Here is a 15,067-nt window from a genome sequence, read left to right as displayed (position 1 = left end):
GCTGTAGATCCCTCTGCGGGAGTCGGTGTCGACTCCATTTGGATGAAACCTCCTAGACTTCCCCGATCGATGACAGCTCCGCGGTCCACTATTGTGTGGATAAGGGGGCACAACGGCAACCGGGCGAGTATATCACCTCATGGGCAACATGTAGTATTTTGTTTCTTTCTAAACTCTTCACCACGCTCTCGGTTCCTTCGTCCTCATTCGCTTGTACATTCTTTTCTACCGCCCGAACCCGGATTCGCGGCCATTTCCATTCTTTTCCTGACATACACGGTTCGAAATTTCCAGTCGCAACGGCCACTCAGTTTCACTCGCCATTCTTTCCAGTGAAATTGTCAAAATGAAGGCTCAAAATTTAGCCCCGGCTATTCTGTGCCCATTTGTTGCGTACGCATTGCCCAATGCCCGCAGGCACGGATGCGGCAGGCCACCGCCAAGTGCAACGGCGACTTCATCAACGACGGCCTTATCTCAGACATCGAGTCAGGTTGCGGGCTATCCTACGCTCGTCTCGTCTTCTGGCCAGGCGATTACTCCGGGCTCAACCGTGCTTTCCACGGATCTGTCGACATTCTCAGCTATACCGACCGAAAAACTGTCTACTACCGTCGCGTCCGACATTGTTACAGTCGTCCCGTCGAGCACAGCAACATTGGAATCCACAACTGCAGAAGCTTCAACCAGCACCAGAGCAAGCCAGATTGTCAGCGGCTTGTACAGTGAAGCAACTCAGATTTCCTTCAAGGTGCCTGCGACCGAACAGTGTGGGAACAACGACATCCTCACGCTGCCAGGAATGCCATGGGTGGTCGCCAACTCCATGTACAACGCCGACCAGATGGTCGGCTCGCAGTGTACCAACTTTGAAAGCATCCTCGAGGCCACGGACGGCACCCGCGAGGTAGTCTGGAACAGCGTCACTGATATCGACCTGGTCGACTCGACCAAGGACCTCTGCAAGGGATATACCAACATCGGCGTTGGAGTCAACCTGAACAAGAAGCTCAGTGCCATAACTTCGATTCCTGCATTTTTCCAGTGGAGCCGCACCAACACCACCGAATTCAGGGGTATGTTTCTGGGTCATTCTCCTCTATCACCACCATACTGACGTGAAACCGACAGGAAGCAACGTGTTCGACTTCATCACCGCCCCGACCCCGAGCGACACGGAATCGACGGCGACGTCCGAGTTCATGCTCTGGATCCGGATCTGGGGCGGGCAGGTGCCGATCGGGTATGCCGAGGGCCCCGTCGCGACGCTCGACCTCTTCGGCGCCAGCTGGAAGCTATACGAAGGGCAGAAACCGGCCAGCGGGGTGACCGTGCGGAGTCTGCTGGTCGACGAGGGTTTCGATGGCGTATTCCAGGGCGATTTGAAGGACTGGCTGGACGCCATGGCGCAGAAGGGCTACATCGCGGACAGCGACTATGTCACCGTGGGCAACGCCGGCTCTGAAGTCTTCTACGGCAGTTCAGTCATGAATGCCACTGTCGCTTTGGACATCAAGACTTAGGTTGGTGTTAAAGGCATCGGCGGCCTTTGGACTCGGCTTCACCACCAATGATGTACTCTAGCCTCGGCAGTCTTGCCTGACTTAAGTTTTGCCCTTCATTGATTTGACGGTGCATCAAAAACTCCAGTTTGGGCCTTATGATAGGTGACTCAAAATTCAGCATTTGATTAATTCAATGCAAGAGTGCTCCTATTCATGATTATCAAATCAACCTTCCCAAAATCTTATGCTATTCAATATGATAGACAAGAATCGAAGAGGTAAAAAGGAAAACGAAAAGCTATGCGTCTCGAGGCTAGTTCCCTCCAATGCCATGTGATACCCCAATGCTTTCTTTAAGTCGACTTTCTCTTCATCCACTCACTCATAGGCTCAACTGCCAATCTCTCGTTGGCCATACACTGAATCTCTATATACAATGCTCTGTGCTTCACCCAACCTTTACTGTAGCCGCCTTCGAGGGTCGGCAGCGGATCTGCCGAGGAGTACTTCTCATCAGGAACTTGGTATCCATTTAACGACCTGTTTCGTAGTCTTTCCGTCTCCTAAAACGCAGGCCCTTGGTATGGAGAGTTCATTCCTGGCCGGCCTTGGGGCTGCTGTCCCGGTCGCGGACTCTGCCCTGGCGATGCAGTGTATTGCGGCGAGTATTGACCCTGAGGCGAGACAAATCCGGGGCTCGGGAAGTTGGCCTGTCGAGGTGATCCATACATACCTACTGGACTCGCCCACCCGGCGCCTGCTTGCAGACCCGGGCTCGGCAGGGCTTGTGGGAACCCATATACCTGTTGTGGGCCAGGCGACTGACGACCCAGGTTGGAGTACATGCCAGCTGGCGGGGGCATGCCTGGTGATGGCATTGGCTGCTGGTAATTTTGCATCGCTTGCATCTGCTGACGTTGAGTAATGGCTTGCTGCACGGCCTGCCCGCTGTATCCAGCCTTCATCTGCTGCTTCTCGCGTTCCCTTGCCCCGATGGCACCGATTAAGCCTGCATCTGGTTGCGGCGCATTCTTATTGCCGGCAACACTGATCAGAGGCGTGCCCGTTATCCGTGCTACATGTTCTTGCTCGCGTGCAGAAAGGTGAGATTCACCACTCTTTTGACCGCCGAGGACAGCTCCGGCCCCCGAGGAGCTTGGTCGCTGAAGCAGATCCTGGGAGCTGCTTCTGGAGTGAGCATGCATGTAATCTCGACCGTGACCGCGATCCAGAGGGGGTGTGGGAGTCCCGGTACCATAACCACCAAGCGTGTTACCGGACGACTTGCGCTGGTGGGCGTACAGCGGTGTGGCGGCGGCTGCAGCCCGTTGCTGTACAAACTGCTCCGCGGAGATGGCCTGACCAGAACCGTTTGCAGCAGCAGCGCCGGGAGGCTGCCAAATAATACTACGTCTTTGCAGAGTATCATCCGAACCATTTCGACCATGTCCCGCATCTACTCCTGGTGACTTCTTCGGAGGGTTGGGACCAGGCGAGAAAGATCGAGGTGCCGGGGAAAATGACCTTACTGGAGGAGCCATCTCGGGAGCCGGGACTTTGTGCCTGGCCTGGTTCGATGCATAGTTCAGAGTTGGTCCGAAGTTCACGTCTGGAATATTGAAACCAGACCCGTTGGCAGGTTGGCTTGTGTTGTCATCACCGACAGTTCGAAGGACGCCAGCTCGTGGTCTTTCCACAGATACAGCCGAATCTATTGATGGTCTCGTGCTCGCGTACTCGGGACTCTCAGTCGAGTCATAGTTGCTGCTGGCGGTGCTCCGAAATGTATCGTGGCGTACAACACCAGACTGCGGAGTGGCTCTACCACTCGAATTGTAGTTGTTGATGTGAGCCACCACATTGGGATCGATAGCTCGAGTGAAGCTGCCGTTGCTTGACGCAGTCGGTGAGGTTGGTAGACCATCGCTGCGGTGTGCTAGACTGTCTCCCCGCGCAGGAAGTGGTTTTCGCTGGATGGGAGGGGACGTGTTGAGCGGAGGTGGTCGATTCCGGCTGGGAGTACCCGGGCGGCCATCAGGACCGGGAGGAGGTCCTCGATACATGTTTTGCGACTGATTTGGTGGTCCTCGTGGTGGCGGAGGACCCATATTACCAGGTGGGCCGCCTCGACCAGGAGGAGGCATATTAGGAGGGGGGCCACGTTGCTGTGGTGGTTGCATGTTCGGTGGAGGGCCTCGTCCTGGCGGGGGCCGGCCGTGCGGCACGGGCCCCTGACCGGGTCCGGGTGGGGGACTCCGCATACCTTGGCTCCCTGGGGTACCCGGACGAGAGCCTGGACTGGGTCTTATGGGGCCAGGTTCTGGAAGAGCGACATTTTGATTCTGGTGGAGTGGTGACTTTGAGCGTTGTTTGTTGAGGCCAAGATCCGGCGGTGGCAGGCCCGGAGAATGGAGCGAGCCAGGTGAATGTGTTGTGTTGGTCCTTAAATCTTCACGAGAGCCGGCATTAGCATTCATCCCAGCGTGGTTGTTGGCGTGAGCATGTACCGGAGGTGGACCATAGTGGTCGTTTTGTGTTGAAGCCGGATCCCGGTCCTCTGCGCTTCTCTTGCTTTCACTTGTCCATCCCTCCTGCTTCGCGACGCCTTCGATGCCTCCGGCCTGGGCAAGTTGCGCCAACGTGGTACTGGACATCCGGCTATTGGCACGACGCAGCTCGGGCGAGTGGTACGGCCTCTGCTGCGGCTTCTCTCCAGGCGCGTGGTTGAAGGCAGGTGGCCTAGACACCGGCTCCGGAGTTTCCAGATGCCGCATGCCGTCTAGTCCCCTTGCAGGTGGTTCCCTCTCCTCGTCCGAGCTGATCCGCTCCGGTGTGGACGCCAGATCATTCACAAAGTTGCGTGCAGGATTCGGGCCACGGCCTGATGGGCTTTCGGCTGCGGGGCCGGACATGTGAGACGGCGGTTGGGGAGGCCCACCCGGCAGGTTGGAATCCGATGCATTCCTATTATGGCCGGACTTCATGGCGCCAGCCATGGCCGACGGCCCTCGTTCCGAGCCTTGCACCGGCGGAGCGGAATCAGTTCGCGTTGGTGGGCGGTGGGTGAGAGACATGGACCGCGATGAGCGCACAGAGGGGGGTGCCCCTCCGTCCGCAAAACCGACACGCGGCTTCGCACCACCTTCTACTGCTGGGCCAAAGCTGAGTCTCTTACTTCTGCTGTTGGTCCGACTGTGGGTGTTACTGGGTGGCGCATCATCGACAGTAGTCATGCGTTGACCGGTGAGATCCTTGAGGCGCTTCTTCCAGTCTTTCTCAGCCCAGCCAGAGCTCCCGTCTGTGAGGATCAACGATGTGACATCCAAGATCTCCAGGTAGCCGTAGCGCTTATGCTTTGGCATGGCGAACATTAGGGACCTGGGGTCAATGGTACTGGCGACAAGTCTGCCTGGGCGTCCATACAGACCAAATGTATCCCATGTTGGAAAGAGAAATTGCAGCATCATGCCAAATCCGCTCACAGCCGGGTGGACCTCGGGCATGATGAACACGAAGCCCTCGGTTGAGGACGGAGGGTCCGAGTGGATTGTAATGTCTCCCTCGATCTTGATCAGGGTCGATGCATCAATGAGGGACTTGGCCTGAGGGTAAAGGGCATAAGCCGAGTATGCGTCGGTTATCGTGGCAATGGGCTTGGCCTTCTTCTGCTTCTTGCCCTCTTTCCGCGTGTCGTAGAACTTGATGTCTCCCTTCAGGATGGGTGGGTGCGAACGATCATATGGTGACTTCTTCTTCATCTCCTTCTGGAGCTTTTGGTACTCCTTCTCGTCGGGTGGGCTAATGACGCACCAACAGCGCTTCCATGGCACGCCGGCACCAAATCGGACCCTAACCCATTCTTCTGTCGGTTGCCGCGCCCTCTCCATTATCACACCGATATTGTTTAGTGTCTTGCCCTTCCCAGCAATCAACGCTCCTGTGTAGGCCTCCTGGAGGGTCGAGTGCTCGAACATGGCCAGACGGATGCCGGCAGTCCACTGAATAAGTGAATGTCGGGAATTAAAATGTAGCAAATAACGGTTCCTTCCAGCGGTCGATATGCTCAGGATATTTTGCAGGGGTTGTTCATCGTTGGATCTGGTCGGTAACGAGTCGATCTAATAGTCTGTCAGTGTTCAAGTTCCGCTCAAACGACGAACCCCCCTCGAACTGTTCGGCGCATCCGTAATGCTGACTTGGTGTGTTCCTCCAGGGCAGCCAGGGCTGAGAGCAGGGCCTTACCATCTTGATCGACGCATCCGTCAGATTAATGAACTTTGGCAAGACCTCGCCGTCCTCGCCTGCGGCGTCCAACTCGGCTGCGTCCCATAGCGACAGTACGGTGCCTACGAGTTGGGCAAAATATTCCGTCCACGTCCTGTCCGGGTTTGGCTTGCCCTCTGTAGATATCAGTTAGCATATGGTTCGCACCGAGGGTGGGTCGGTCAGAACGAACGAGTATTCTGGTCATCGAGCTTCAGGAAGTATCCTTCCTGGTATAACTTGTTGGCGTGGCTGTTTAAAAAGGTGAAGATGGGCAGCAGCTCCGGGATAGTGTCTTCGTTCACGTCCATGAGGGGCGGTTGGTAGGCCTGTATCATGGACAGCGGCCGAGAGGAGCTTCTGCTTCGAGTTCTGGAATGGCTTGCAAGGGCACCGGGGGAGTTTGCCACTGGCGAGTGATCATAGTTGGGCCGCACGGGCGACGAGGGTGAGGGCGTGCTCGGCTCTTGGGTGTAGTCCTGGGCGTAGGAGGGCGGCGGACGAGGAGGAGGGTTGTGATGCGACTGGGTGTGCAAGTCGGCCTTGGAGTAGGGGTCGTTTTGCTGCGGCGGGGCCGTCGTGGGTGACGCGGTGAAGGAGTCCCGGGGGTTGCCAGAAAACTGGGACATGAGCGAGGACAACGAGAGGACTGTCAGGTTCGAGAAAGGCCCAAATTAGCATGATGCACATTGATAGATTAGTGAGTGCTTGGCGCGGTGGCTGCTAGCTCGTAGCGAGTGCCCGCCGATAGATGGAATTGGGAACGGATAGGGGAATTGACGCCCGAACTGGGGCCCGCCTGGGCCCGCGGGCCACGCGGGTAGGGGGGAGGGGGGGTTCTCCTTCGAAAAAGTTCGGGGGTGCCACACGCCAGTGAATGCGTGTTAACTTGGGTACGCAAGGTGCAGGTGGTGAGTTGAGTCGTGCTGGGCAGCCGTCACTTGATCGCCGCGTCCTGCTCCCCAAATGGGCATCATGCGCGATACGGCCATGACGCCGCCGCGCCGCACGCCGGGGACAAGACAAAGAAAAGCAGCGCGCCCGCCTTCGTAACTTTGCGAGGCCGACGCCCGGGAGCACTGCCAAGCAGCAACAGTAATTCCACCAAAACCCACTCGTGCGTCAGCCGGCCCCAGGTCAACGGCTAATGACAGTTGGGAACATGGGCGCAATGCCGTCTCTCCCGTCCTGTGCTGTCTTGTCTTGGGGCATGATTATGTGGCATGTGGGAACTGGCTCGTTCCTGGCCTGGACCGCTTATCCAGTTACCGCTCACTGCCCGGAGGCATTATGACGCCGAGGGATTGTTGGCTGCTGCTGCTGCTGCTGCTGCTGCTGCTGCTGCTGACGGCAGCTGCACTGACTGCCGTGCTGCAACAAAATCTTGTAAGATTGTTGCTGCCGCCATGTGTCGCACAAGACTTGCAACCATGATCTCAGCCCAAAGCGGCACTCGGATTTAGGTATGACATAGTTATGCGCTCAGCAGGGATTGTGTGGATGGTGCAGGATGGGCCGGGCTTGGCAAAGGGAGCATGAAGATAGGTAGAACCATAGTAACGAGATGTACAAACCGCGACTTCGACCCATCTTGTCGACTGGGAAGCTCCGGCTCCCGTACAGGAGCAGCGGCGAGCTCTGGAGAAGCTTTCAAGCTTCTTTTTTTTCTGATCGCGCTTTTTTCCCCCCCTTCTCGCAGGCCGGTCGATCGATCCAGGCGCCACGCAGCGCTGAGACTGGCTTGTCGTCGTGTCTAATAAGTGCGTCACTGCACCGCGGGCAGCTGGCTTGGGTTTGTGTAGAGGATGCCTGCCGCAAATGAGTGGTTGACAGAGAGCCGCAAAGAATGCTCTCCGAGGCCCAGGCACGCAACCTTGGGGGACGAGAACGAGCGAGATGCCGACCGGAGATGGCGAGTTCGAAGAAGAAGATCTGGAATGTGCCAGGCCAGACACTGGTGCGAGACCCTCCCTGTTTTGTAGCTTTGCCTGCGGTGTCCGTACGGTGTACCTGCGACTCAGCAGTGGTGGCCTGAGTGGGTGGTGGGCGGTGGGCGGTGGGCAAGGTGGGCTGGTCGGGTCGGTGCTCGTCAGCTGCGGTATAGTTGATGGCGCCGTGCTGCGCTGCGCTGCGCTGGCTGCTCGTAAAAAAGTTGCTTTGTGCGACTCGCGACAAGGTTGCTGCTGTTCGTCTGGTCTCTCGAATAGCCTTTTTCTTCCCCTGCCAGCGGTCCACGAACTCTCTCTGTCGGCTGTGCAGGTCGTTTCCGCAGGTGCGCCGGCCGTCGCAAGAGGATTGGATTAATGGAGAGACACTGCGTGTCGTTTTATTCCTAGTGTGTCGTCGTCTCAGAAGGCTGGAGCTCGGGGGCTGCGGAAGTCTCGGGCGAGTCAATGCAACGGCCCTGTCAGAGAAAACGACGACCTGTAACGAGACGAGACCCAAAGAGTCGGCCGCGGATCCTAGGGAGTCCCGACTTACAAGCTAGCTGCCCCAGGGAACTGTCGGCTGTCAATAGAGTTTGGCTTTTCTGTCGTCTGGAGAAATAAGGCGAACGGATCATATTATAAGACGAGCGCGCGCGCCTCTTGGCCCAGCTCTTCTCGACCTTGACTTGACTCTACGAGGCCTGTATGACGCTATGCACGCGGTAATGCCCCAGTCTTTCGCAGACGATAGTCACTCCCAGCGCGACGCCGCAGCTCCACAATACCACTTTTAGACATGCGATTTTCAAGATATGCACCTGACACTAATACACTCGCAAAATGACAAAGAAAATCACCCCCCCAGCTGTAGCAACAGTCGACCGACATGTAGTATGAGCATACACTGAGAACCCAGCTCCCTCATGCAAACCGGCATCCTGTGGACCTTCCTCACTGAAGTCTACAAGCCTACGTAAAGCACACACCCCACGACCTACCTGTGCGCGAGAATACGAGGCCGAAATTTCAGGTTTGGTGCTGCGCATCTAGGTACACATCTGCAGTAGGCATCCTCGCAGCAGCGCTTTCAGGCCCGACCCATGATCGTGGGCAAACGCTTCGGGCCATGTGGTAATTAAGTCGCCAAAGCTTCTGCTTTGAGATACTTTGACGCCAACAGGGATGTACGGATCATCGCACTGCCTGCCAAGCTTCACCTGCGACTGAAAAGATGCTATTCTGTGATGTTCACGGAAGCCTGCCCATTCCGGCGACGCTAACCCCCAGTTGGCATACAAGATTTTCTTCGGACCCAACGATGCAAGCAATCGGGGATTTTCAGCCTGCCACGCAATTCTTCAACTTCTTGGAAGATCCAACCGGGCAATACCTCTTCCACCCAATGTTGGACAAGTCAATGTTGGCCAGATAACTCTCCCTATCGCCCAGAGGTTGGCTAGAGGTTGGTACACGACACTAGCGCCCACAATCTGGCTTGGCCTGGTTGGATCCATTCGCCCAGGGCGTGGCCGCCGGATGCAACGGGATAACGGACCAGCCTCAACATCACGGATCCCATTCTGACAACTGCATAATGACTGGCTCACGGGTTCTGACCATGATGTGAGGGGTGAGAAGTACGTACAGTTTCCACAAAGGCGCAAGGGCTGATGAGCGTCACGGCTGACAGGCAATCCAGAGCGGCCTGAAACACACATTTGTAAGTGTATGCAACGGCAGCAGAGCGGCTAGTTGCTGGTTGACATGAGGCCAGACCATTGGATGGCACGCTAGGGGCTTTGGAGCCGCGTACGTCTAGCGTTCCTCATCGTATTCCAGCGCCAAGGATCGGATAGAAGCGATCGTGCTGCGGGTCCCGAACCAATGAATTCCTGGAACCGTCATCGTGTTCTAACGAAACTGGACAAAGGCAGTTCGCGATGCCAGCCCCCTTCTCAAAAGTCCAGGCACCAGCATTCGAGTCCTTGTCAGTCCCATATGGTGCAACTCGCTTCCTACAGCTGACTTCTTGAGCACTGGGTCGAAAGATGAGAAGCGTACGGAGCACGGAGTACCTCGGACACCAAGGTATAGACTGGGGATGACGGGCGCGCCCTCGAACTAGGTGACGCGAGCCATGTGGTTGGGAATGCCCAGAGCCGTAGCGCTGACAAAGCATTTCCGCAAAGTCTTACAGCAAGAGATTATTCCCACACATCCCAAGTAATGGCGTGACATGGCTCGGCCTTGAGAGACCATTCATTGGCGGTCACTTGTACGGACTGCAGAAGGAATAATCAATAGGTGAACCAAGCCCCAAGCATACGCGTTCCTCACCGTGTCCCGCGTAAGATCGGTAGATCAAACCCAAAACTGAATTAAACTGCTCGACCTACGACGCGGACCGCGAAGTCAACCGATCTCATGCCGAGTGCCAGCCACGTTTTCGAGCGAAGTCTAGCGGTCTGCCACTAACTCCTGACGGCTTGCGGGCTAATCGACTGGACGGGATTGAGTGCGGGAGCAAGACTCTGCCAGCACCTCCCAGGGGCTCTAGGGAAATCGGCATCGCATACACCGACTTTGCGGGTCGTTCCACAACAGACCTGCCTCTCCCTTGTTATTATTCTTTGGGTTCTTCTTCCCAGTCCCATCATTAAGCTCGTCATACCTAGTCGATCGCGCTAGGGGCTTCAAAACTCCAGAGCCCCCAAGCCGGGTGCACGGCATTCCTACTTCGCAGAGGAGACATGCGGATCTCAATATATAATTGAGGCTGAGGTCCCCGCCGTCGATGATCCCATCCCGTCTTTTGCACTCCAGAAGACCCCCCAACGAATTGCTTAGGCAAGGCAAGCATGCCGCCTTAGGCTAACCGGATTGCATGATGAATGCGGAAGTTGGACACTGATCCAACGTGAGGGATCTGTTTTGAAGTGCCTGACCCGGATGATGGAACAGCAAAATGAGCGTTCTAGTCTACTGTACCTCATCCCTATAGAGCTCCTGTGTGCTATGAATAGGTTGGTAGTGAGTCGCACAGCATTAATGCTGACCCCTGGCTCGCCGTCAATTAGGGGACTGAGTAGTGGATCATTCCGAGAGCGGGATGCTTGAACATTTGCCCTTGCAAGTGATGTCATATGAATCCCACTAAGGCTGTGTGCCATCGTTTGACACTGCTGTCAGACATGGTCCAAGCAATCAATCTGACAACCTGGAAGCCGGGCACAACCAACGTCCATCCGGGGGATGATGGTTCAATAGAATCACGTGGGATTTGCCCGCGCCAGGAGTGCTGCGAATCTTGAGAGTTGTACATTTGCTTATGCGCGCCTCTCCGTGACCGCCAGCAGGACCCTCCAGCGCAGCAGTACGCGATAAGCTCCAATCGGGTCCTTTATCGGACATCCGCATGTGTGCAGATCTCCAACCCCTAGACCCCTCGCATCAGATCAGCCCAGGAGGTATCCTACGCAGTACCTAGGCATCACGGTCATTTCGATACACCAAGCCAGCCGGGGCCCAACGCGATAGACCTCAGCCCTTACCACGACAGAGAACAACAAGCAGAAGCTGGCTGCCTTCTTCGTACCCCCAAGGTCCCGTGAGGCCTGGTCGTGGGGATGAGGAGGTCATTTCTCCTCCCTCTCCTGGCATCTACCCCAGCCGCGACATCATCGTCATCGGCATCGTCAACATCTGGCGCGCTCGGCTATGCAACCAGAGCATCCATTCTGCGGCGATCGGGACGACGTACCTTACTAGGTGCCTACCCCGCGATTGCATTGCGGAAGCAGCAGCAGCAGCAGCGACGTTGGCGGCACCATGATTTGGACCGCGATGTCTTCCCTGAACCGGAGACAGGGGGTGAGACGCCGCCGCTGACAGACTCCTGCCCGAAGCTGCCGTTCCGATTCGAGACGGGCTTCGCCCTCTTTGCCAAGCGGGCACCGCGACCGTTCCCACCGCCCTTCCTCAGCCCGCCCAGCAGCTCGTTCAGCGACCCGCTCAGCACGCATCACCAGAGCCGCGACAAGCGGGTTTTTGTGGATGGGGAGGTCATTCGCGGCTGGACCAACGGCGACGATGCGGTGTATGCGAGCGACTACTTCATTTGCGCCAACGATGGCGTGGGGGCCTGGTCGATGCGCCCCCGGGGCCATGCAGGGTAGGTGGGCAGTGTTACGCACATTTTGCAGACATGTATGCTAACAAGGCCATCTTTAGGCTGTGGTCAAGGCTGATTCTTCACTTCTGGGTTGCAGCTATGCAGGAGGACATCACGAGACCGAGCACGAACAACCAGCATTACAAGCCTGACCCAGTGGCGTATCTGCAAACGGCATACGAGCGCACACTCGACGCCACCTCGGGCCCAAACGATTGCCAGGGGACTACGACGGCATCCGGCGCGCAGCTGTTCTACAAAGGCGATGCGAGTGCAGCGGAGTCTTCGGTGCCCCTGCTTTATGTAACGAACCTGGGCGATTCCCAGATCATGGTCGTGCGGCCTCGAGACCAGGAGATGATCTACAAATCTACGGAGCAATGGCACTGGTTCGACTGCCCCCGGCAATTGGGCACGAACAGCCCAGACACGCCAACGGAGAACGCGGTCATGGACATTGTAGAGCTCGAGGAAGGCGATGTGGTCCTCGCCATGAGTGATGGAGTGATTGACAACCTCTGGGAGCACGAGATTGTCGAAAACGTCAGCAAGAGCGTCCGGCGCTGGGAACAGGGTGAAGGCGGCCCCGCTGACGGAGATAGATATGGCGGCGCCAACGGAGGGATGACGTTTGTGGCCGAGGAGCTGATGAACGCGGCGCGGACTGTGGCGGTAGATCCGTTTGCTGAGAGTCCGTTCATGGAGCACGCAATCGAGGAGGGATTAGCCAGCGAGGGAGGTTTGTCTTGACCGACTACGCGATTCTAGCTTGGAGTATTACTGACTTGTGCCCAGGTAAACTTGATGATATAAGCGTGGTCGCAGCTCTCTGTCGACGGAATAATTGAAGGTCTTGCGATGCAAGCCGGAATGGTTCAGGTGAATCCAATGAATGGTGTCACCTAGGCTCGGGTAACATTGGGGCGTTTTATCAGGAATCATGGTCTGTTGGACGAATAATGTCGTTTCCGAGTATATGATATGGGCAGAAACTCGTATGTGGTACTGGTCCGTCGAAGTTATGGACACCCAGCATTGGATCGGCGTTTGGTTGTGGGTTATATACTACCCCAGAGTAATACAAAAGGAAAACTTCAATGGCACGCCTCTTTCTCTGCGCAGATTGCTCATTGGAAGGCATCGTGTCAAGCAAAAGAAAGGAATATGACGTGCGGAACGTCCCGCTCCACAGCGGAACTTCAGCAGGGGTCCACGGGTGGCTTCAGCGGACCGTGGGGGTGCTTGTTGAATGTTCCCCACCACGTGCTGATAATCGCTTATCGCAGCTGTCTCTGCAAAAAAAAAGTTTCCCGCAAGGCATAGACGCAGCACCAGCATCACATCAAGCATTTTGCGTCACTCGGCCGGCCCATCGTCACGCGACATCACCGTCAACAACGCCCAAGATGCCTCGAGCAAAGACGGCGAAGCGCTACCGCAAGCTCATGGAGAGGTACTCCATGACCTTTGGGTTTCGCGAGCCCTACCAAGGTATGCATTTCGCCCGCCCTCTGACGCCCTCTGACGCCCTCCAGGGTTTTACGTGATGCGGTGTTGGCTAACGTCGATTCCCCTAGTCCTCGTTGACTCTGAGCTCCTCGCCGACGCGTGCCGCTTCAAGATGGACCTTATCAAGGGCTTCGAGCAGACGCTGAGCGGCAAAGTCAAGCCGCTCATCACACAGTGCTCAATGCGCCACCTCTACGCCAAGAACAGGGAGCCGGGTGTCGCGGACGCCATCGAGCTCGGAAAGACATTTGAGCGACGTCGATGCGGACATCACCCCGACCAGTACCCAGAGCCTCTCAGCACCCTGGATTGTTTAAGCTCTGTCGTGGACCCGAAGGGCTCGGGGATCAACAAGCACAGATACGTCGTGGCGAGCAACGATCTCGAGACGCGAGCCTCTCTGAGACTGGTCAAGGGCACGCCGCTTCTGTACATTTCGCGGAGCGTCATGATCATGGAGCCCATGGCGGACGAGTCGGTACAGCACAGATCCGCCGACGAGCGCGCCAAGCTGCGGGCAGAGATCAAGCGGTTCAGCGACGGCAAGAAGAGGAAGCGCGAAGAGGACGACGATGCCGAGGACAATAATGCAGGGGACGGCTCACCACAGAAGCGCGCGGCGGCAGACCAACCGGAAAAGAAGAAAAAGGCGAGAAAGGGCCCCAAGGGCCCCAATCCATTGGCAGTGAAGAAGGCGAGCAAGCCAAAGGCCGGCGAGCCGCAGAATAGCAACTCGAAGAAGGCACAGCCGGCCGAGCCTGTAGTCAAGGACGGGCCAAAGCGGAAACGCAGGAAGAACAAGTCCCAATCCGAGGCTCAGAGCGGTGAAGGGGCAGAGAACAACGCATCTGAGGGACCGCAAGCAGCGGCCGGGGGTGGCGACTCGGACTAAAAGTTTGCGGCTTACATGCAGACATACGGGCATGACATGGAGGCACGGGGGCTAGCATAGGGTTGGCGTTTTGGAGTTAAATTCCTGGCATCGAGGCTCACAAGGCCCTGTATTTTTGTTTGCTGCAGAGCCCGTTCTGATAGCACTGGCCGACGCGAAGAGAAAGCTTCAGCGGCCGAACCTGACAGTCCACCATCTGCAAGACGATGTACCGGCACCTAGGCCGGCGGTGAAGTGCCCGTGAAGCTGCCTTGTGTTATAGGCGTAAGGGGGCGCGGCACAGAGAGCCGGCGAGGGTCGATGGTGGGGCAGATCGCTGAACCACCGCTCCCGCCAACCCGCCGCCGGGCGCTCTAGCGAGTTAGCGGTCATTTGACACCCCATCTCACCCAAGCATGCCACGCACCCCCTGTACCATAGTAGTGCGCCTCCTTCAAACCAGGGGGGTCATTTGTATGAGTGAGGAGTTGGAGTAACGCATCGTGCCTCGAAGGCAATCTGACGTTGCTGCTCAGCTTTGGGCGTCTCTGATTACATTGATTGCATCCAGTGGATGACAACAGGCCCGACGGGTGGAGCACTGGACGGCGTGGTTACTTAGTCAGACCAAGCTGAGACAAAGAGGCCGTCGTTGTTGATCAACCGTTGAATAATGATTGATACATACATGCAGTGCGTTACGGTCGTATGTGCAATGTGCATGCATGCAGATACGTACCCCTGAATCCTGAATTCCTCAACCCAAGCCCAGCCCGAAAAAATCCCAGGAACGGCCTAGTTTCGGGCCCCGTAATTTGAG

At 56.6% G+C, this 15,067-nt stretch overlaps 4 protein-coding genes across 4 annotated transcripts; 3 read left to right on the top strand and 1 right to left on the bottom strand.

Annotated features, from left to right (window-relative positions):
• Positions 1–346: 346 nt before the first annotated feature.
• Positions 347–1,523, top strand: JN550_003297 (uncharacterized protein; the record flags this gene model as incomplete). Its single annotated transcript, XM_049314686.1, has 2 exons — positions 347–1,076; positions 1,132–1,523. 2 exons carry the CDS (start codon positions 347–349, stop codon positions 1,521–1,523), a joined length of 1,122 nt encoding a protein of 373 aa, XP_049174488.1.
• Positions 1,524–2,068: 545 nt separating this feature from the next.
• On the bottom strand, positions 2,069–6,397 carry JN550_003296 (uncharacterized protein; the record flags this gene model as incomplete). Its single annotated transcript, XM_049314685.1, has 3 exons — positions 2,069–5,623; positions 5,748–5,905; positions 5,962–6,397. 3 exons carry the CDS (start codon positions 6,395–6,397, stop codon positions 2,069–2,071), a joined length of 4,149 nt encoding a protein of 1,382 aa, XP_049174487.1.
• A 4,925-nt stretch (positions 6,398–11,322) lies between these two features.
• JN550_003295 (uncharacterized protein) lies at positions 11,323–12,715 on the top strand (the record flags this gene model as incomplete). Its single annotated transcript, XM_049314684.1, has 3 exons — positions 11,323–11,867; positions 11,927–12,606; positions 12,663–12,715. 3 exons carry the CDS (start codon positions 11,323–11,325, stop codon positions 12,713–12,715), a joined length of 1,278 nt encoding a protein of 425 aa, XP_049174486.1.
• A 558-nt stretch (positions 12,716–13,273) lies between these two features.
• On the top strand, positions 13,274–14,268 carry JN550_003294 (uncharacterized protein; the record flags this gene model as incomplete). Its single annotated transcript, XM_049314683.1, has 2 exons — positions 13,274–13,358; positions 13,445–14,268. The coding sequence occupies 2 exons, from the start codon at positions 13,274–13,276 to the stop codon at positions 14,266–14,268; spliced, it is 909 nt and encodes a 302-aa protein (XP_049174485.1).
• Between the last annotated feature and the right edge of the window lie 799 nt (positions 14,269–15,067).

The sequence above is a fragment of the Neoarthrinium moseri genome (genome assembly GCF_022829205.1).
Source record: "Neoarthrinium moseri strain CBS 164.80 chromosome Unknown scaffold8_Wmoseri_CBS_16480, whole genome shotgun sequence".
NCBI lineage: Eukaryota > Fungi > Ascomycota > Sordariomycetes > Amphisphaeriales > Apiosporaceae > Neoarthrinium > Neoarthrinium moseri.
This window is presented reverse-complemented; position numbering and strand designations above follow the sequence as displayed.